At 37.2% G+C, this 24,520-nt stretch overlaps 1 protein-coding gene across 2 annotated transcripts in view; it reads right to left on the reverse strand.

Annotated features, from left to right (window-relative positions):
• The window catches only part of CEP85L (centrosomal protein 85 like), a 128,817-nt gene that overhangs the window by 92,877 nt on the left and 11,420 nt on the right, over positions 1 to 24,520 (reverse strand). For both annotated transcript variants that reach the window (XM_055135900.1, XM_055135899.1), the window contains exons 2-3: positions 16,944 to 17,105; positions 955 to 1,742 (exon numbers count right to left, since the gene is read on the reverse strand). In XM_055135900.1, the coding sequence (XP_054991875.1) occupies positions 955 to 1,742; positions 16,944 to 17,105 (950 nt within the window). The remainder of the gene's footprint in view (positions 1 to 954; positions 1,743 to 16,943; positions 17,106 to 24,520) is intronic.

The raw sequence follows: 24,520 nt of genomic DNA on the forward strand, positions 1-24,520 counted from the left end.
GCACATAGGACTCAGATTGGCTCAGAAATTATTCTGGACATACTCCTAAGAGATAAACTTCCACAGTACAAAATATCTTTTGAGAGAGAAAAGAGAAGGCAGATGTTAGAAGCAAATGAGATTTAAAAAAAAAAAAAAATCCTAGTATTTACAAAGTTCTTTGCTGGTACTAAATTAAAATCTTAGCCAAATTCCATAATTGTAAAATTCTATAGACCAGAGAGAGAGAGCACAGCATGCAGGGTGCTTGCCTTGCAAATGGCCCAGCCTATTCTGATCCCCAGAACCACATATGGTCCCTGGAGCCCCACCAGGAGTGATTCCTGAGCGCAGATCCATGTACAGCACTGGGATTTGAACCACTGTCACAGCCACACTTGCATGCAAGTGCCTTAACGTCTGTACTATCCCTCAAGTTCTCGAGTTCCAACGTTTGTTTTTTTTAATATCACATCTACTCTATAAACCTGAATATCAGTCATTACCAAAACTTTATAAATGACTTCGGTCCCATCTTGTCATTTCACAGATGAAAACACATAGCCCAGGTATTTTTTAAATATAAAGTGACAGAGAATTATACAAGTTCAGAGTCTTATAAGCCAGAAACAATTCCAAGACTTTGTTCTCTCCACTCAATGACCTTCCCATTATACCAATACATCTACTTTCAAGTTTCCTTTGACTGAGTACATTTTGGTCACTTTTATTTCTGTACCCACTTTACAAATGAGAAAGAAATTAACACCCAAAGTAGGAGCAAGGTTTTTAAACTTTTTACTAATTAGTTTCGAATTACTTTCACTCTAGTAATTTTTCAAGTTCAGAATGCTTAAGCGTATAGCAGGGAAAAGGAAAGGCAAAACAATCCAACTATGTGTACACACTTACATGAAGTGTGCTATTTAACCTGCATCCACTGGAGGGAGGCAAACACTAGATTCTGAATCTTACCTGCATTGGTGGTTCACTTTCTGGTCTAAGTTCTTCGATTTGTTGCTGCTGCCAAGGAGCTAAACTGTAAGAGTCTTCTGTAGTTCGACCTTCCAAAGGGTTTGTCCGCAATTGCTCTGTAAGCCACATCTGTGTCCTCACAGAAGGCTGAATAGGAACTCCACCTACTGCCTGCTGACCAAGCATTAAATATTTCGGCGGTTCAAAAGCCTGTGAGCTTGTCATAATGGGTTTGCTTTCCGGTAAGGCACTAAAAGTCATGTCTACAGTTTGTCTCCTAAGTGCACAGGGAGAGGATCTAATGCTCTCTTTGCTACAGCTCTCAAATTTATATTTACAATCCAATGTTGATGACCGTTTTTTATTTATTTCCTTGTCCTCGAGCTTAAGCATCTCCATACTATCATGTAAGCAGGTAGGCCCAGTTGTCCTTATCTGTGATGTTGAGGTCTTCCCTCTCCCTGCCTTTCCCAAACCACTTCTTGACTCTTCTGTGTGCATGATGCCACCCTGGCTGCAGTTATCAGAGGCAGTGAGTTTGGATAAAGATGACCACTTCCGGAGAGGCCGAAAATCCTTCATATCTAGTGATGAATCCTGCTCCCCCCTACTGAAGCTTCCAAATGTCTGCATGAGGGTGGTACTCCATTTTGAGTCATCAGATACCAGTAATTCTCTATGTTTGGAAGCTGAAGAGCTGGAGTTAGATGGCATGACATGGGCAGTAGGAAGAGCAACCATTGACCGACTAGGTTTAAAAGACAATGTGCCACTTGAAGTTGAATGATCTGGAAAAAAGAAAAAGGCTAAATTAGTAGCAATCAAAAGGGTAAAAGAATGAGGTTATGTATAAAAAATATCTGAATATGAGGGCTAGAGCAATAGTACTGCAGGCAAAGAGCTTACCTTGTACATGGCCAACCCAGAATTTCACCCTAGCACCATATATCATCCCAGTACTCTGCCAGGAGTGATTCCTGAGCATAGAATCAGGAGCAAGCCCTGAGTACCTACCAGGCATGGCCCAAAATACAAAAAAAGAACAAAAAATCTGAACATAGCTTTGAGAAGATGAAAACAAGCTTTTCTGAAGCTTTCTATCAAAATAAAAGGGACATTAGCTAAAATCAAATATATTTCCAAACATTATGTTCTGAAAAAAAATGGAAACAAAGTATATGTTTATTTACCATCTACTTGCAGATGAGAAATGAGTGGGTAATAAGTTAGTTGTATTTATTTATCTAATTACTATGCTTTAAAATAAAATACCTCCATACTGGGGTTGTTCTCTAATCTTGAACAGACAATCTAGAAGAAAGTTCCCAAAATAAAGGTTACCCTTACATGGTGAAAAAGGAAAAAAGCAGAAATATGCCTTCATATTTTATTTTGTACAACGTCTTTTTAAAATTTTTCCAGACATATAACTTTAAAACTTCTGCAAAAATGTTTTTTTCTGACCTCAAAAAGTTTGTAATATCTCAAGAGAACACTATTACCAAATATGAGTAATGGTGACTGTCTCACTTTCCATGGCACGGCCAAAACCTCTGAGACCAGAGGGCCTAGTTCTGACTGATACTTAACATTTGTTAATCGGCTATGTTTCTATCTACCTTTACTAGCTCAAACACTTCTAAAATTCACAGAAAATCAACAATTGTTAATACAAATCAATTGAACCTTAGTGTTTACTGCTACAAATTTAAAAATACATGCTGTTAATAAGATAAAACTGAATTCTAAGTATTTTATCTGAACTCAAACACACAAAACCAAAATAATGCTCAAACCAGTATATAAAAAGGGGACACAGGAAATAACACTCTTTAATAAATTGTTCTGCTGTTCTTTTACTATAATATCATTCTCCCTGGCTCTAACTGTAGGTCTTAAGGTGGTCTTTGAAAGATTAAAAATCCTGATAAATCATCACAATAGTATTTCAGCTAAAGTGTAATCTGATTTATTGTAACATTCAGAATTCATTACTGTCAATCAAAAATAAGAATAAAGCTTAATCTATTCACACACATATGCACATAAATACACAATAAAAATGTGTGAACATAGAATATTTCAATGTACATATATATGAAAAAGGGGGCATTTAGACAAAGATAAATTTATAAAATTATGACTTCAATGATTTCACACATTAAAATTGTTATTTTCCCTAACAGAACAATTAGAGGTAGATATAATGCTGTTCCTTAATTATATTTATTATAATTCCTTTCATATGATGGCACTGGGTCTGCATATAAATGTTAGAACAGTGAAATCTGAAACCAATAAAGAGTAGTCCTTTCCCAAACTAGACCTCAGCATTCATAGACAGTTCACAACAGATAACAGTTTCAGACAAATTTCAACTGGTAGGAAAAATATATATGTAAGGAACATCACAAAACCTAATATATAAGTGAATTACATTTAAGGTAATATTTCTGAGTTCTGAACAAAATCCCAACCTTAAAATAATCAGAGAGGCTGGACAGATAGTACAGTGGATAAGGTGCTTGCTTGCCTTACATGCAACTGACCCAAGTTCCATCCCCAGCACTCCATATGATCCTTGGAGCCTGGCCAAGAGTGACCCTTAAGTGCAGAGGCAGGAATAAGCCCTAAGAACCACTAGATATGGTCTCAAATTAAATGTACTAGTAAATAAGAAGAGCTGAGCTTTTTTAAAAAAAAGTCATGAGAAGGTTACATAAGTGCAAAATAATTATCTAAAGTCACTGTCACTGTCATCCCGTTGCTCATCAATTTGCTCAAGCGGGCACCAGTAACGTCTCCATTGTGAGACTTGTTACTGTTTTTTTGGCATATCAAATATGCCACGGGTAGCTTGCCAGGCTCTGCCGTGCAGGCGAGATACTCTCGGTAGCTTGCTGGGCTCTCCAAGAGGGGCAGAGGAATCGAACCCAGATCGGCCGCATGCAAGGCAAATGCGCTACCCACTGTGCTATCACTCCAGCCCTTATCTAAAGTATCTTAATAAACATGCATCAATATTAAACATTATAAAATATTTTCTAATTTTAAATAAAAATGTTATCTCAAATCTACAACAATTAATCATCAAGACATAAAACATCACAATAATACTCCTTTTCTCCTTTCATGCTATTGTCACGATCATATATCATATGAGAGGAAAACATTTTTATGCCACATGTAACCCAACATTCATTTTTTCCACTTCCTTTCCCTTTGCTGATGCTTTTGTTGCAAATGTCTGGTGGGGGAGAGAAGTGTGGTCCATATATCTGGCTATGGTGATTACATACTCGGCTGAGATGTTAGTCAGGGGTCACATACTTTATATACAATGCCTGGACATGTGCTCGCCAAGAGTCATATTCATTTTTTTGTGATGCAGCATACATTCTAGTAGTAGAGCTTGCAGGTTGTTGCTGCGATGCTTGCACCCTTTTGAGATGTGGTGCTCACTGGAGATTGCACACACTGGTGCCATCAGGAAATCCCAGACAACAGAGCTTCCAGGACTGTTCTCAGTACACACAGGCAGCATTACAGACTGAACCCACAATTCTGGGCTGTAAAGCACGTTTTTGTCACCACTAGCCATCCCTGCCCCCCTCTATCCATTGCCTTTTAAACAAATGAACATTTCTCAGTATTCCCCACATTTTTAAGCATTTTTGAATATTTTTAAATATTCTAACCTGTGTTTTGATAGGAAAGGGGTGAAATAAAGTAACTTAGCAATAATTCAACTTCCTTAGCAATGTATTATGTACCAGGCTCTGGACCAGGTATAAAAGAAATCAAATATAGTATTTATTCTCAATAAAACTAACAATGAAGCCCCTTCCTCTCAGGGTTTACAACTTTATCATTTCACACATTGTTGCACAGTTCATCATAGGAAATTACAATTAGAAAACCAGGTAATAAGAAGACAGAGAGAAAATGCAGACTATTCCTGAGAGAACTTTCATAACAGCCAACTTCTCAACAGCAGTAACAAAACCCAGAATACAGTGAAGCATCTTTGAAAGATTACACATAAATAACTGGAACCCAAGAATTTTTTAGAAAGGTAAGCTAATTTTCAAGACTGAAGGAAAAAATATTTTTCAGCTAAGCAAAACAAATTAGAAATTGTTACCTACAGAATAATTAAGCAAACTACTAAAATTTATTTAGTTTCTAAAAGAAATAAGGCAAAAAAAGTTTTGAATCCAAAACAAGACTCATGAGAGGGGCCAGAGGAACAGTGTATCAGGTAAAGCACGTAGGAGACCCGGGTTTGATCCTCGGTACCCTATCTGGTTCCCTGAGCCTGCCAGGGTTAATCCCAGACCATAAAGCAAGAGTAAGCCCTGAGCACAGCCGGGTATGGCCCCAAGACACACAAAATATTTAATTTAAAAATGAGCCATTTTTCTTTGTTTCGGTCACAACCTATAGTACTTCAGCATACTTCAAGCTTGATGCACAGGAATCACTCCCAGATGTTGCTCAGGAACCAGGCAGTGCTAGGGATTGAACCATTGCCTTACACATACACCTACGCTCCAGCCCTTTGAGATATCTCCTCTGTCAAATAAGTATGATGTTTCTCTGGTTTGGGGGTCACTCCTAGAAAAGCTAAGGAGCTACTCCCAACACCGTGCAGGCACAGACAGAGCCAGGGATTGAACACAGGCTTCCTGTACACCATGTATGCATGCTATGTTTTAGCAAAAAGAATGAGCATGTTTAAAAAGCAGTTAAATATATAATCAAATAAATAATAACTGCATACATCAATAAAAACTAATTTGGTGGGAGACATAAGTGATACTACAGTTGATAGGGCATTTGTCATAAATATATTTGACCCGGTTTCAATCCCTGACACCCCATATGATCCCTGGAGCTCTGCCAGGAGTGATTCCTGGGCACAGGGCTAAGAGTAATCCCTGAGCACCACTGGATATTGCCCCAAAACAACACAAAATCAACTATATTTATGGATAAACAGAACCAAAGTATTTGGTAACTATAACATATAATTCTAGGCAATGGAATATTACATGACAATTAAAATAAATGAAGTACTAATAAATGGTCCATGAGTGAATTTTGAAAACATTAAGCTAAGTTAGTCACAATGAGCCATAGTGAACTGTTTTTGTGGTAAGAGTTACACAATTATAAGGATAAAACAAAAGACATTAAATTATGTATAATATGTGAACTCTATCTCAATAAAGCTATCTTTTTTTTTCTATTAAAGAGAGTGAGACTGGACAGAGCTCATGCCAAGCATGCACTCATCCCAGGTTCAATCCTCAGCATAACATGGTTCCCCATCAAGTACTCCTAATAGTGACCCCCAAGCCCAGGGCTGAGAGTAGCCCCTGAGTATCAATGGGTGTGACCAGGAATAAAAACAAAAGCACAGAATAGAAAAGTATATAATTTCTTATAGAGTAGAAAGAAAATGACATGGAAAACACACACACACACAAAGCAACCAATATGGAGAAATCATGGGGAAAAAAAAAAGAACAGAAAGTATGAAATATTTTTAAATGTATAAATATATAAAAATCATAATAGTGAAAACTTAAAAGATAATAATTGTATAAATAATAGTTTTAACTATTGTGGGAACCACACTTGAAAAGCTTGAGTACCATGCAGTGGTTGGAATCATACTTTTTGACCACATCTTCAAACTCATATAAGTTTTTAAATCCAAGTAAATGTTTATGAAAGTACAACTCAAACAGAAAGCCCTATTTTGGCATCATGATATCTTAAGAGTTTAAAAATAATTTTAAAAACTCTAACAAATATCATGAACATTAGAACTGTACATCAAATATCAATATAATGAAAAGCATGATTTCCTGAAGTGCTTGCTTCCATTTTTTATAGTTTAGGGACTATAATATATACTATAATATAAATATAATAACTCACTAGCAAGTTGTTTCACTATGTCAGGTATATGGCCTATTCTCTAATAAATGAACAGTAAGCAACTCTGTGCAAATCTTAAGTTCCTGCTTTGTTGTTGTCTACTCACTATTATCCATAATCTTATTTTCTTAACTACTTTATATTTTTTTCAGTGTACTTTGTGAAGTCACCATAAGCTCCCTTCAGACAGCAAATGGACAAAAGTTCTAAAATTACCTGTTCAAAATAATCATAGATATTTATGGTTCGTAGATATTTATGGTAGTCATCTCTCAAGCTCTTTTGGGAGTCTTTCAACACAACAAAGAAAATTCTTTCTTTGGGACACAAAGCTAGCTCAGTAGCAGAGCACCTGCATTTCACAAACTAAGTCACAAATTTGGACCTCTACACAGAACAACATGGCAGGTTGATGCCAGCCCCACACCAAGTATGCAACTCAGAGCAAACTGCAATTGAAGAGTGTGAGCAAAACAAGCAAATAAGCAACTCCTGTCATTACAATAATAAAGGGAAGGGGGAGATTTTTTTAAATTGTAAGTGCAAAAAGGGAAATTCTTTTCATAGCCTATTGTCTTATATTTAATTGACTAAGAAGTCAATACCATTTTATAGATAACTCCCAATTTAGATTTACTCATCATGTACTTTCAAAGAATTATAAGGGTTATTTCTTTTTTATAAAAATTTTTACAAATCAAACTAGACATAATATCTTAAATTATGTAATGTAATATATTTAAGACAACGTTTCTCTGGAACACAAACTAGTACTTGAGAGCAGAACAAATAAGAAACTATCATTGATTCTCTATTCATATCTTCTATACAAAGTTTGGGGAAAAGAGAAAAACTAATCTCTTCCCTCCCCTCAACACTTGACTCTGTAACTAAAGAGTCCTTTTAGGTCAGAGGTGCATGATAAATGACAGGATATGATTCTAAAATGAACTAAATATAACTCAACTTAGTTGGATTCAGGTATCCCTACTCTACCATGCCATTAAATCAAACCAGCAGGAACAAATGGATGGACTAATGGCTGACATAGTAGGTAAAGACAAAGTCTAGAGCTAGAGAGAAAATTCAAAAGGCTGGAGTGAATGCCCAAGGTCCAGGCTCCATCTCTGGTCCATAGAAGGACTTCTGGGACAGTACTGGTAATTCCTGGCACCCTAGCCAGGCCCAAACACTTAAAAGTCTAACCCACATGGCTGGGTCAAGTATGGTTAGGCCACTGAGACCCTGAGCACTACGTGAAAGATCCCCTCCAAATAAATATCCATTGAGATACAAAATATTTCTCTAATATCATTCAATTTCAGTAATTTGTGAGTTATAATAGCATTGCATGCCATACTGAAGAATTAAAGTTCACGTGCCTAGAAGAAAGATGCAGTAGCTTACAAGCCTACTCTGCAAGTGAATCGTCACAAATTTAAACCCCATGGGTCATCGCATATACCAAGCACAATTCTGCCAGTTCTGTTTGTAATCTTGGCAGCACCACAACTATTTGCAATCCTGAGTGTCACAAGTGATTTTCCGGCTGCAGCATTACCATGTGTGTATATGTGTGAGAGAGCACCACAAAAAGTTGTGATCCCCATGACAACTAAAATAATATGAGCATCACAAGGAAGTGCCACCAGTGGGGAGCATGAGTGAGCACCATAGCAACCTCCAAAGAGCAGTACAGCCAAAACCTGCGTATTGTAACTAAAGAGACCAGCCCAGAGAAATTGCATATGCAAACACTGCATCTAAAGGATCAGAAACCCCAATAAGCACCGGAGTTGACTGTGAGCACACCAAAACCTGATTTGCGATCCCCAGTGGGATCATAAAAGCAGTGCCATAACGAGGTGTATAGGGAACCTCCAACATTGCAACATGATTGATATCTCTAAAAGAAAGGGAGAGACAAAAGGGAATAAAACAATAAATATATCAATCTTACAAATTAAAATAGTTAAGAAATGGTATAAAATCACATTCTGAATAACAAAACAAAATTCTAAACAGAAAAAAATTATAGGTTATTTGAAACTTTAAAATTCAAATATATCATTTTAAACACACAATTAAAAAATTAAGTAAAGCTCAAGTAGAAAATGAGAGGATTTTGTTTGTAGGAGGATGTAAACAATAATTGTTTTTGACTACTCCTTGAAACTTTATGATCTTATAAGCCAAATAATAATCTGTATAACCTTTAACCTACTCTCACATGCAAATAAAGAACTTATGACTATAAAGGTTAAATTACTTTACCAAGTACCGATCTAAAAATAGAATTCTGGTCTCCAATATCTCAACCTAGTGTTGCCTGACTACACTGTTTCTCATGGCATCTTTCCATCTGGTTTCTTCATCCTAAGGATAGATCTATCTTACATAGTTAGAATTAAGAGATGGATTTGGGGAGACAAAGAGCTGATGCACACAGTTTAGAAAGCAACAGGCACCACTGGAAGCACCACGCTCAAAGAACTCTCTTCCTTATCCCAGCACTTCCAAGTGCAGTCCAATAAAGCAAAGAGAAAAATCAGGCTATTGTTGTTAAGACTTGCTATATAAACATGGATACTTCACTAACATAAAAAGATTACTATACTTTACTTCAAAAGGAATCTATATAAAAGTACATAAATCATGCATGAAGTATAAAACTTTATGTTACAAAAATTATTCATCATTATCATCCTGTTGATCGTTGAATTTCTTGACAGGTCTCAGTAATATCCCCATTCGTCCTAGCCCTCAGATTTTAGAAGCCTCTTTTTACTCATCATTTCCAATGGTGCCGCACTGGAGGCTCTTTCAGGGTCAGGGGAATGTGTGTTCAAAAATACCATTAGGTTTGAAATACAGAAAAATGGTTAAACAAAAAATTATTACATATATTTTATTATTAAGATTAACTGGCCAACTGATTCAGCATGAGAGATGGAAATCATGTAATAGAGTATCAATTACCAGAGTTCTGAAAGTCCCCAAGTTAAAAAGCTGTAAGAAAAGCTACAAATTTCTGCACGTTGATTTTATAGCCTATACTTTACTGTATAAGTCTATTGTTTGTAGGAGCATTTTCTTTTTGAGTCTTTAGAATTTTCCTAGTACCAAGTTATCTGCAAACAATGGCAGTTTGATCCTTTTCCCATGTGATCATTACTTATTCTTGGTCCTACACCGAGGGAACACTCCTGGTAGAGCTCATGAAACCACAAGGTACCAGACTGAAACTACGTTGGCTGCATGCAAGGCAAGAATCTTACCCAGTGTATTCTCTCCAGCCCCTTACTGTTTTTATCATGAACACTTGTTGGATCTTGTCAAATGCTTTGCATAATACTGATATAATCATGATTTTTCCTTCATATTGATATTATATGTTACACTAATTGCCTTGTGCATATTAAACCATTCTTGCATCCCCAGAATGAATCCTACTTGGTCATGGTGAATAATTTTATTTTATATATAATTGGATTCAGTTTGTTAACACTTGGGGGCTAGAGAGATAGTACTGTCAGGGCATTTGCCTTGCACACAACTGACCCAGCTCAATTCCCCAGTAACCCATATGGTTCCCTGAGTACCATCAGGAGTGACTGATTGCAGAGTGAAGAGCCAGGAGTAAGCCCTAAGGACTTCTGGGTGTAGTTCCTCTCTCTCCCCCTCACCACCCCCATGCCTACCCTAAATAGTTTGCCGATATTTTTAAGGATCTTCGCATCTATGCTACTCAGGGAAACAGATCTACAGTTCTATTTTTCTTTCCTGATGTCTCGGTTTGTTTTTGGTATCAAGATATTCACCTCATAGACACTGAGAATTGGTCTTCAATAGAAAGCTTACAGCCCTGGAAATGGAGAGGAAATAGGATCAGGGGTCTGAGGACACTGGAACAATGCTGGAGAGAACTGAACACTCTGGTAAAGGATATGGTGCTAGAATATTTTATGAAACCCTACCGTTAACAATTTTATAAACCATGGTGCCTAAAATAATTTTTAAAGCTGTCAGAACATTGTTCACTAATAAAATGGCTTCTAATAAAATGAAGATGACAGTTAATCACCTAAATATCATTTATTTTACCTAAAAAGTACATTTTTTATTTATAAAAACTACATAATGTAAATTATGAATTACATGAAAATCATTTAAATAGCACAGCGGGTAGGGTGTTTGCCTTGCACGTGGCTGACCCAGGTTCGATTCCTCTGTCCCTCTCGGAGAGCCCGACAAGCTATCAAGACTATCTCTCCCATATGGCAGAGCCTGGCAAGTTACCTGTGGCGTATTCAATATGCCAAAAACAGTAACAAGAAGTCTCACAATGGAGATATTACTGGTGCCCACTCGAGCAAATCGATGAACAATGGGACGACAGCGCTACAGTGCTAATGTGTGATAAATATTAGTTTAAATTTTGCGTTGGTTTGGGGTCATACCTAGTGGTGATCAGGGCTTACTCCTGGATGTGCATCTCGCAATCACTCCTGGCAAGCTCAGGGGACCATATGGAATGCCAGCTATCAAACCTGGATATGTTGTATGCAAAGCAAGTGCCCTAGTTACTGTACTATTGCTCTGGGTCCCCACTTAATATTAAATATTAAAAAGCAGTTTTTGATTTACTTAAAAAACATTTAAGAAGGGTGTGAGAGTAAAGAGAAAATAGCTGAAACAAGATGATGTGTTATGATTTATAATTGCATGATTCTGGTAGTATAAACATGTAAATTCTACTTTGAAATCTGAAATATTTTATTTAAAAGGAGGGAATAAGTGGAACAATAAAATAATTTTAGTAACAAGAGGCATTGTTGTTAAAGAGACCATTGTGGGGGTATGGTGCCACCAGCAGGTCAACCTGTATCTGCAGGGCGAGTGCATCAGCAGCCTGATGGTGCCTTCAGACTTCCTGATACCCCCAAATTGCCTCTGTGCCTTTGGCCAGACACCAGTAACTTGGCGCCAAGTTTACCAAGAAATTAAAAAGCCAAAAGTTAGATATGTGGGAGTCACACCTACTAACCACCTCTAGCTCAGCTACACAAGCTCGTTTATTGGCCTAATTTCAGAGATCCATAAATCTCAAAAGAGATCAAAAGCCGCAGGTAGGGCTGGCAGTGCTGCGCAGTACGGGAGAGCGGGCACACCCTGCAGAACATATGCCAATAGTTTATTTCTCCAGAAAAGATGTGAACAAGGGCCATGACCCAGAGACACACAAGATAGTCTCCAAAGTGAGCAGCTCGCTGCAGATATGCTTCTAGACTTTAAGCCAGGCTGATTTTACTGGGGAGCCTCAGATTGGGGCAGGCATAATCCTGCTCATCTGGCCCCTAAAAACCCCAGTGGCTCATGCACTCAGGAATAACTCCTGGCACTGCTCAGGGGACCATATGGGATGCTGGGAATCGAACCTGAACCAGCCGCATGCAAGGCAAACACCCTACCTGCTGTGCTATCGCTCCAGCCCCTCTATTTTCTTTATTTCTGATATATATCCTCACAAGAGAAACTCAAAATTACTCAATAGCCCTTCTATTCACAAGTTACTTCCAATGAGATATGATTAAATTGAAGTCTACCTCTAACAACCCCTACTATTTGAAAAAAAAAATGAGGTCTATTATACAAGAAAACTACCTCTAATGAAGATAAGCAGGGATTATCAAAGAATTATTCAATTCCATACATTATCTTAAATAAAATGCACTTAAAAATTAGTACAAAGTAGACTACAAGAAGTTCAAGCTTAAAAAGATAAATGAGACACACTCCAATCTGTACTCACCCACATCCCATCTCTGGGTGCATATTTCTCAAATAAAACTGTTTATAGCATACATAGAAGAGATAAAAGTCTGTAGGATAACACTGTAGGATAACATTGGTTTGTCCTTTCCGCCTTGCCAAGGGAGCTTCAGTTTACTGGGTTACTTCCATCACAGTGCTCCCATTCCTTTTTTTTTTTTGAGTTCCCAAACTGTTTTGATTGATTGATTGATTGATTGATTGATTGATTCACTGTGACCTACAGCTACGAAACTTTAATATTTGAGTTTCAGTCATACAATGATCAAACACCCATCCCTCCACCAGTGTACATTTTCCACCACCAATGTCCCCCCTCCCCCAAATAACCCCCTCCCCGTACCTTTATGGCAGACTATTGCCCTCCTTCTCTCTCTACTTATGGACATTATGGTTTGCAATACAGATTACAGATAATAAGTGATCCCATTCCTTTGTGTTTATTTGTAACTTCTTTCTTTGTGCCTGCTGACTTGTAAATAGTGCTTTTCTCTTCTCCTTAACTCCTTTGCATAGTTAATTCAGAGCAATGTCTTTTGTATGGACACAAGAAGACAGTTAATGCTATGTTTTCCTAGATTGGGAGTTAATTAACTCTGAATGATATTTACCTCCTGGACATCTGTTCTCTCAACCTAAGCCTCTATTGCCCTTACTTCCTAGCACCCCCAAAGCAGGGTCCCAATGAGGGATGGATGAACCGAGGGCAGGCGGTAAGCTATGTGCTACCCTGGCATCAAATTGGGCCTTGCCAAAGTGCCAAATGCTTAACTATAAGTTAAGAGCTTGGTCATGGACAAATGCTGTCATAATCCAAAAAGCAATAACTAGATTTGAACACTGCTAGGGTTAGGAATGATTAATCTGTCCTGAGCACTGTAGTCTGAGTCCATGGTGAGATGTTCCTGGGAGAGCCACCCTATAAGCTCAATGTATCTCTTACTATGCCCATACAAAATAACTAATATTAAGAAGCAGAATTAAGGTGTTAATCAAGATGTTAATTAAGTTATTGGACTAAGGAGAAGAGGAACAGCCCCTAGGTGTTGTTTCCACCCTTGAGCCTAATTGACAGTCAGGAAAGGCTTTTTTATCTTGATTTTAATAACCTGACTGGGTATAGCATCAACCTCCAGTGCTGGAGAGTTAGAGAGAGATGAGGGAGTTGGAGACAGATGAGAGAGTTGGAGACAGATGAGAGAGAGAGAGAGAGAGAGAGGGCCAACAAAATGGAGCACAGAGAACTAGCAAGGGGGACAGAGAGAGAAGAATGTAGAAGAATAATACAGGAGCAGGCACCTGGAGGGAGAGCCCAGGCTGTGAAATGGATCCCAGAGAGATGAGCGGGAGAGACAGGAGGAGATGGAAATGAGGGACAGTTTGAGACTAGAATGCATGGGGAGAATGGAATAAACGGCAACTGATCAACCAATCAGCTTGGCCCTCATTTCCTCCTTCATATGCCCATGGTATGGGTCACCCCGGCTGGTATGAGAGCACCGAACCCTGGCAGCAAGGGGAAGAGCCACCAGGGCTTCCCTAGCCACCCAGAGATTATACAAGATAGAAGCCTACCTATTGTTTGGGGTAAGAATATTAGGAATCTCACCCAGTGACAGGATTCATGTTTTACGGTAGATAAAACGTCCTTATGAAAAGCCACAGAGCCAAGTGTAAGCAAAAAAATAAAGCTCTCTTTTTTGCCTCAGGATCCTAGATTCCCAGTTTCAAGTTAGTTTTCCCTCAATCACTCAACATAGAGATTATGCACTACAACTAGTGAAGTAGTGCTGCGTACTTCAAATACAAGTCCTGCTCAAACAAATTTCTGTGCAATCACAACTATTTGCCTGGCCTCCAGATTCTGGCAAAAAGATCTAGGAAGAAACTGATCATCTGCTGTGCTGGTTTATGTTACAATTTGGTAGTCTTGTAGACACATAAGCCTCAAGTCACAGATCTATTTCCTACCAACCTGGAACTCAACACCCCATAAACAATTTACCACAGTAAAAACGTGGTACCAGTAATGTTAAATTAGTGTCTCAACTTCTTGCTAAACATAAAAAGCTCACACCCTTATTTAGTGATACTTGACATCTCAAAATAGCTCTGGTTAAAGGAAAAGCACTCTGATAATTTTAGACTGTATTCCCATACAAAATCACTTTCTCTAATAATATTCTGATGTAATCCTCTCCATTTTGAACTCAACTTCCACGGTCTTGAACACAGTAAGTATTCAATAAACATTAATATATGAATGGGCTTCCTAAAAGCTCTGGGCTAGAGAGAAAATAAGTACATCTACATTAGAAGTCATTTATAAAATTAAATATTTCTAATTAACAAAGAATTCCTCTTAAGTATTCAATTGATCCAACATCCAATTATGGATTATTTTTCAAATAACAGTAGCACTGTAGCACTGTCGTCCCGTTGTTCATCGATTTGCTCGAGCAGGCACCATAACGTCCCCATTGTTAGACTTGTTGTTACTGTTTTTGGCATATCAAATACACCACGGGTAGCCTGCTAGGCTCTGCCATGCAGGCGGGATACTCTTAGTAGCTTGCCAGGCTCTCCGAGAGGGACGAAAGAATCGAACCCAGGTCGGCTGCGTGCAAGGCAAATGCCCTACCCGTTGCACTATCACTCCAGTCCAAATAACTGTAATGAATCCGGTTTTTTAAGAGTAAAAGTTGTCTTTCAAATGATTCACTTGAACTATTAGTTGCAACAAAACATAACTAAAAGACAGAAAGTAGGATAGAGGAATAAGGGTCTCAGCAGACCAGTCTTCCAGATTTATTTGGATTATCCCGTCCCAAATAAATTGCTCAGCATACTTAGTAAACCTTTCTATGAATTTAGCAATGCTCCATATCTGGTATCATCCATTATTTTTGGAAGTATTAAGCTAAATCCCTACTCCCCAATAAAAAAAGATTCAGTTATTAATCGTTTTTAAAAATGAAAGTTAAAACTACAATGAATTACCACTATATTCTGTATCAAAAAGGCTACTTTTTTTTTTCCGGCTATTTGGGTCACACCTCGCAATTCTCAGGGGTTCCTCCTGGCTCTGCACTCAGGAATCATGCCTGGAGGTGCTTGGGGGACCATATGGGATGCTGGGAATTGAACCCAGGTGGGCCGAGTGCAAGGCAAATGCCCTACTTGCTATGCTATCACTCCAGCCCCAGAAAGGCTACATTTTTAAAACAACCAAATGCTGGAAAGGTTAAAGGAAAAACTGGATCACTCATACTGGTCCATTTCCACAGATTATGAAAACAGATCTGTAGTATTCTATTTGATATATGTAAAATACACTGTATCACTGTAGTCCTGTTGGTTCATCAATTTGCTTGAGCGGGCACCAAGAATGTCTCCATTGTGAGACTTGTTGTTACTGTTTTTGGCATATAGAATATGCCATGGGGAGCTTTCCAGGCTCTGCTGTACGGGCGGGATACTCTCAGTAGCTAGCCCAGCTCTCCGAGAGGGGCAGAGGAATCGAACCAGGGTTGACCGCGTGCAAGGCAAAAGGCCTACCCGCTGTGCTATCGCTCCAGTCTACGTAAAATATTAGATACTTAAATTATTAAATTGTACATTCAAAATAAGTATTCATTGTTTGGTTATACAACATTCATATAATCTTAATTATATTAATTAGTGACTGGAGCGATAGCACAGCGGGTAGGGCATTTGCCTTGCATGCAGCCAACCCACGTTCGATTCCTCTGTCCCTCTCAGAGAGTCCAGCAAGCTACCGAGAGTATATTCTATATGCCAAAAACAGTAACAACATGGGAGCATTGGTGGTGGAAAATGGGCACTGGTGGAGGGACGGTTACTTGATCATTGTATGACTGAAACACAAACACGAAAGTTTGTAAGCCTGTGACTGTACCTCACGGTGATTCACTAATATAAAAATAATAATAATAATATTTTTTTAAAAAAGTAACAAGAAGTCTCACAATGGAGATGTTACTGGTGCCTGCTCAAGCAAATCAATGAATAACAGGACGGTAGTGCTACTGTGCTATGTCAATCAGCAGATTTAATTATTAAGTATTCAATTATTTACAAGTCATAATTTCTCAGCTTGAAACAAACAAAAAAAGGTATTGTCTGAATGGTCTCTATCACAATCTTATCTGAGAACTGGCAATTAAACACTAAGAATTTTAGCTCACCTTCCACGCTGTCAGAACAAGAAGTTCCAATGCCAGTATCACCACTATCTGAAGCTATGCTGTGTCGCCTGATATGGTTATTTCGATGGTTGAATGGAAGGGTTGTAGCCTGCCACAGTGATTCATTACCAGGTAACCATGTTGATGAAGAATAATCTGGGCCTGCAAGGGAAATACACAAAAGTCAATACATAATGTTATGACTAGGCAATAGATACATATCCTAAGCCTGTGAAAAGCAGACCATACACAAAGATGATTCAGCAACTTCCTCAAACTAAAGAACTATTTTCTGGGTATTAAATTTTTAAACACATGTATGTCTTATTTAAAAATTACAAATTCAATCATCTATCTGGAAATTCCAATAACACCATTAGAAGTGCAGCTATGGGATACTTATTAGGCAGTTATTTAAGACTCTACATACATAATTAATCAAGAATTAGTACATGGCAACATCTGCATAAACTGTGTCCATGAAGGTCATAAAAAGCCTTATTTTTGTACTAGATTCTAATAAATAAATTATGAGAAAGTCTTAATTATTTTTGCATTATTTTTATTTAATATTTTGCTATCTTTTATTCAAAAGAGAAAGTCTGATAGTACAGAGTACTTTTGCTCTTAGCTGAATATTTCCTTCTGAGTTACATTAATCTTTCTTTGGCTAGTTTACAATTTTTCAATGTTCTCAATGTTTACAACCTACGAAAGATGAACAAAGCTGATGGCATCACACTTCTTGCTTTCACATAGTTAACCCTTAAACAACATAGGTTTAAACAGCACAGATTCACTTTTATGTAAATATTCTTACAAATAGATTATGTAAATTTACAACATAGACGATACTGCAGTGCAGTACTGTGAGTGTATTTTCTTTTCCTTAATGAGATTTTTATGGAAATATATTTTTTAAGTATTTTCTTTTTTAAAAAATAATCATGAGGTGCTGAAGCTATAGCACAGTGGATAGGGCGTTTGCCTTGCACTCGGCCAACCCCAGTTTGATTCCCAGCATCCCATATGGTCCCCCAAGCACCGCCAGGAGTAATTCCCGAGTACATGAGCCAGGAGTAATCCTTGTGCATTGCCGAGTGTGACCCAAAAAGCAAAAAAAAAAAAAAAAAAAAAAAAGTAAGTTTCTATGAAAGATGGGGTTCTTTTTTGTTTTTTTTTTCTTGCTTTTTGGGTCACACCTGGCGATGCACAGGGGTTACTCCTGGCTCTGCACTCAGGAGTTACTCCTGGTGGTGCTCAGGGGACCATATGGGATGCTGGGAATTGAACCCCGGTCGACCGTGTGCAAGTCAAACGCCCTACCCGCTGTGCTATGGCTCCAGCCCCGAAAGATGTCTTCTTACAAAAACATAAGGAGTGAAAAAGAGAGGAATCCATGGTTAAGAGAGAACATGGGTTTCTCAAAAAAAAAAAAAAAAAAACCCACAAGCAAAGAGACACAGAGACAAGCAAGGAAGTACATGTGCAATGGAAAACACGAGCTTAAAGAAAAAGCCAGTATTTTCCTTTCTTGACCCTGCTTTATTACAGGTTTATCCAAAGAATATTTTAATTGAATACAGGCTACTAATAAAGTCCAGGCTATTACTAATTAAGTTTTAGTAGGAGTTCACAAATTATAGGTGAATTTTCAACTGTGTATGGTGTGGTTACCCCCTAATCAACATGATATTTGGGGTCAGCTTACGTACACAGCTATAAGTAATCAAAACAAAATGGCAATAACCAAAAAAAAAAAAAAACCGCCAACATATCAGGGTTGGAAAGATTGTTCAACCAACTGAGTACATGCTTTGCTTGCCAGGACTCAAGTTCAATTCTGAGCATACAGCTGGGAGTAAGTAGCCAATGGGTGATGCAAAACACAAACAAAAATACCAAAAAGGATATACCAATAAACAGAATAAAGAACCCAGAAATAAACCCACGCAGATATTGTGTAATAATTGTAGATCATTTTTCCTATCTCTAGCTTTGTAACCACCACATCAAATTCAAAGTTATCTTTTTAAGTATCTTTTCTCTTTATGGACTTCAATTCCTCAGAGACTTCAGTAACTCATTATCTCATGCACCTAATTAGTGTCTGAACCTCTTCAATTTATGTCAAAGCATTAACTGAATTACATCTTTTCTCTCCACTGCAGTCCAACCTGGTACTCCTACCCCCCATCTTTTGACTGGTCTTATGAAAAGATCTTTACACACAACTCCACCCAAATCATCCTCTATCCAGTGTAAGAAATACCTTCTTAAAATCAAACATGTATCATTCTCTTATACAGCTCTGTGTAACTGACCACATGTTAAATTCCTGAAGTCTGACACAGTCACTTACTAGTAGCCTCTTTTACTAATATTTTCTCCTCCAGCTCTTACACTCATACTAGCTATCCATTATAAATACTAGATAACTATCACAAAGCACACATATCTAGAAAGCTGCATCAATATATCTGGCTCTTTAACAAATCCAAGCTAAATTTTCTTTCCTCTGTCATCCCGTTGCTCATCAATTTGCTCGAGCAGGCACCAGTAACGTCTCCATTGTGAGACTTGTTGTTACTGTTTTTGACATATTGAATACGCCACGGGGAGCTTGCCAGGCTCTGTTGTGGGGGCGAGATACTCTCAGCAGCTTGCCAGGCTCTCTGAGAGGGGCTGAGGAATCGAACCCGGGTCAGCCGCATACAAGGCAAACGCCCTACTGTGCTATCCCTCCAGCCCTTTTCTCTACCTTCTTTAAATGTTCCACTTCAAATGCTCCACTTACTATACATGTTATCGCCTGTTTCTCCAGATTGTATTAAATACTACTTTGTGCCCTCCCAACGTAACTTCCAAAATTTCTCAACAGCATTTATTAAGTTATATTTAAATTATATCCTTTTCTCTCTCTCACCTAAGTGGGAATATGAAAGATATTTTTTTACGTTTCTAGCACAGAACTACAGAGTAAGGCAAAGTCTCAATAAATATAGTTATTATTATCACTTGGATACCCAATAAATGCTCATGAAATAAGATTAGGGATTCACAAACTTTATAATCCAGACTAAAAATATTGTTTCCTTTTGGAAAGATTAAAATAGATATTATTTTGGTAGATGTCTATCTATTTTAAAGTCCAGATTTTAAACTATCCCTTCAACCAGTTTGAATTTAAGTATCTATTTAAAGACAAGTAAACATTTTTCAAAGTTTGAAAAATTTTAAAGATTTAAAGGGTACTGTAGCACTGTTGTCTCATTGTTCATCATTTGCTCGAGTGGGCACCAGTAATGTCTCCATTGTGAGACTTGTTACTGTTTTGGCATATCGAATACACCACGGATTGCTTGCCAGGCTCTGCTGTGCGGACAATTTCAAGGGCATTTAAAAATTTTTAAAGATTTTAAAAATGATAAAGATTTGAAGGGCATTTCTCTAAATATCATGCAGAAATAGTCTCCAATATTCAAAAGGAACAAAAATGTCACAACATTTAAACATTAAGTTGCAAAGACAAAATATTCCTACTAGTAGAAACCAGAGGAATACCTAGCTGAAATAAAAGAAACTTACTATAACAATTTATAGTCTTCATCCTAATTCTACACCTCATTTTAGCATTTTAAAATCTAAAATTAAATGAACATTTCTAATTTTTAAATTACTGAATAAGATATATAGTAGAAAAGAATATAAACTGTGAAGTCAAGCTGCCTAGGTTCAGTTCTACAGCATCTGGAGTAAGTCATTTAGCCAATTAACACTTCAGTCTCTCATGTAAAAGATAGAACCTATCAAAAAGAATATTTATACTTAAACATTAACTGCAAAAAAGTTCCAGGAATAAATAAACCATACAGATTACCAGAATCTAATAGAGAGCCAAGAAATACATCCATGCATACATGTGGTCAATTAACTTACTACAAAGGACTAAAGATTGGGGAAAGAATTATCACATCTAAATGTGACAAAAACCTAAAGCCACATCCAAATGTATAAAAATTCATGCTATTTACACAAAAGACAATTATAAACTCAACATAACACAAAGATTTGAAAATAAGACATAATGCCATAAAAGTAGACTAAAACATAGTCAATTATGTAATAAACTATACTATTGCTATGCCAATACAAGCATGCTCTTGGTCTTAGCAATGACTTTTCACATTTGTCAACAAATTTAATGGCAACAAAAACAAAAATAAGGCAATGCCTAACTAAAAGGACTTGGTCTTAGGATCTTCTATATATATTATTATGTCATCTTAAAATAGTTATAGCTCAACTTCTTTTCCAATTGGATCCCCTTTTTTTAAATCTTGAGTGGTGAGACAATGACTTCCAAGACTATATCAAATATAATGAAGTACATTTCCCTGATTTGCACCTGTCCCGAAGAAGTCTTTCAGTTTTTTTACCAATGAATATGGTATTGCCTGTGGGTTTCTTGTAAATGGCTTTACTATCTTGAGAACTGCTCTTTTTATTCCAATTTTGTTGAATTTTGATCATGAATGGATGTTGAATTTTTCAGACTTTCTCACAATTGATATGAAATTTTTCATCCTTTTGTTGAAAGTATATTACATTAATAGATCTGCATATATTGGATCACCCTTGCATCCCTGGGATAAATCCTACTTGACCATGATAAATGATCATTTTGGTATGCTGTTGAAATTGTTCATTAAGATTGGGTTAAGGATTTTTGTGTCAAAGCTCATCAGGGGTATAGTTTGTAATTTTCATTTTTAGTAATATCTGCCTCCTTTGGGTATTAAAATGATGTTAACTTCACAGGAATGATTCCTATAGGTAGCAAAGATTCTTTGAAGGTTTGGTAGAACTCACCAGTAAATCCATCTGGATCAGAGATTTTGGTCTTGGAGAGATTTTTAATTACTCTTTCAATTTCTTTACTTGTGATGGATCAGGTTTTCTGTACAGGTTTTCTGCTTCATCTTTATTAAATCTTGAAGATTATAAGTTTCTAAGAATTTATCTATTTCATCTAGATTCTCCATCTTAAGTAGCATAAAGTTTCATGTAATTATTTACCTTTGGCAATTTATTCCTTTCACCATTGATCAAATTTACTTAGGGTTACTCTCTTTCTTCCTCAAAGTCTAGCTAAAGGTTCGAGACTTAGTTTAGTTTAGTCTAGACTCAGTTTTAGATTTAGTCTAGCTTAATTTAGACTTAGTCCAGCTAAGTGTTCTAGTATCACTGGTGTGGATAAAAAACAAAAAAAAAAGGCTCCCCAAAAAACCAAAAAACTCGAACCCAATGTCTTCAAAAGTGAATTCTACCAACTCTCAAAGAATTAAAAAGAACCATTCTAAAACTCTTACAAAAAAACTAAAAGCAGTGGCATCTAAGCATATTTTATAAAATCACATAACCAACATTGATTCCAAAACCAAAAAAGGACATCACACACACACACACACACACACACACACACACACAAACCAACTACAAAATATAAACCAACAAATATAACTATATCAGATTTAAAATTTTTGGCAGAATGAAACTGAAAAGTCATTCTACTGAACATCATGCTTTTGAAAAGGGTTTAATATGAAAAATTAATGAAGAGCTTTAAAAACTCAACAAGGAAACAAGGAGATATTTCAAGTGGTAGAACAGAGGCAAGCCCTGGAATTCTTGAGTCCCTTGCTATTCACATCTCGCACTATGCCCACCACCAAGCTAGCACTATGGGCTAAATATCTGTTGGGAGTGATCCCAGTTTATCCAACACTATGTGTGTAGTCCCCATTAAAAAAAAAATTGAGAGACTCTTTGGGCTCAAGAAAAGGATGAAAATAGCAACCTCCAAAGAATACATATATGTGATCAACAGGTATGTGTATATATAAAGATGTTCATATCTCTTACAATTAACTAAATGTAAATCAAAATAATGATCTCACACCTATTAGAATGGCTATCACAATATAAGAAACAAGTTTGAGAATACAGAATGAAGGGAACCCTTGTTCACAGTTGATGGGAGTGTCTATTGTTGCAGTCACTATGGAGAGCAGTATGGTGCTTCCTTAAAAATCAAAACAGATTTTCCCTACAATCCAATTATCCCAAATACCAACAAATATGGAGTATATATGCATGTATATATACACATATATGTAATTCCCTACAATCAAGTTATCCCATATATATATATGGAGTAGATATATGGGATAACTAATATATCCCATACATATGCATATAAATATTTTCATTTGGGGCCACACACACTGGTGCTCAGGGCTTACCTCTGACTCTGTACTCAAGTATCAGCCCTGGAAGCTCAAGGATCATATGGTATGCCAAGGATCAAACCTGGGTATTTACACGCAAGGTAAATGCCTAAACACTGTACTATCGCCCCAACCTCAGTTATCCCATATTTATCTAGAGAACACAAAAGCTCTAATTTAAACACCTCCATGTTCATGTCAATATTGTTTTAATGGGCCAAAAGTTGAATACAACCTAAATTTCCATCAATAGGTGACTGGATAGAAATAAACTGTGGACATAAGCAAGTGGAATATTACAGAGCTATTTAAAAATAACAAAACTTTTCCATTCTAAACAATAAACACAGACATGGATATATTTAGTGAAAAAGAAATTAATATATTTAGTCAGAGAAAGGTGAACAGTATGATTTCACTGAGATATGATACATTTTTTTAAAAAAAGAGTTGGACATCTGCACATGTATGTTCATCGCAGCACTGTTTACAATAGCCAGAATCTGGAAAAAACCCGAATGCCCCAAAACGGATGACTGGTTGAGGAAACTTTGGTACATCTATACAATGGAATACTATGCAGCTGTTAGAAAAAAGGAAGTCAAGAATTTTGTAGTTAAGTGGATGGGCATGAAAAGTTTCATGCTGAGTGAAATGAGTCAGAAAGAGAGAGACAGACATAGAAAGACTGCACTCATCTATGGTATATAGAATATCAGAGTGGGAGACTAATACCCAAGAACTGTAGAAATAAGTACCAGGAGGTTGACCCCATGGCTTCGAGGCTGGCCTCACGTTCCGGGGAAAGGGCAACTCAGAGAAGCGATCACCAACTACATTGTAGTTGAAGGCCATGTGGGGGAAGGGAGTTGCGGGCTGAATGAGGGCTAGAGACTGAGCACAGCGGCCACTCAACACCTTTATTGCAAACCACAACAGCTAATTAGAGAGAGAGAACAGAAGGGAATGCCCTGCCACAGTGGCAGGGTGGGGTGGGGGGGAGATGGGATTGGGGAGGGTGGGAGGGACGCCGGGTTTACGGGTGGTGGAGAATGGGCACTGGTGAAGGGATGGGTTCCCGAACTTTGTATGAGGGAAGTATAAGCACAAAAGTGTATAAATCTGTAACTGTACCCTCACGGTGATTCTCTAATTAAAAATAAATAAATTATAAAAAAAAAAATACTTAATGCACATAAAGTCCTATGCATTTATTTTAACGTTAATTTTTTATAATCAACCAGTATAGTAAATGCATCAAAAAATAAACTAATGCAAATAATTAAA

Source organism: Sorex araneus, chromosome 4 (genome assembly GCF_027595985.1).
Source record: "Sorex araneus isolate mSorAra2 chromosome 4, mSorAra2.pri, whole genome shotgun sequence".
Lineage (NCBI taxonomy): Eukaryota > Metazoa > Chordata > Mammalia > Eulipotyphla > Soricidae > Sorex > Sorex araneus.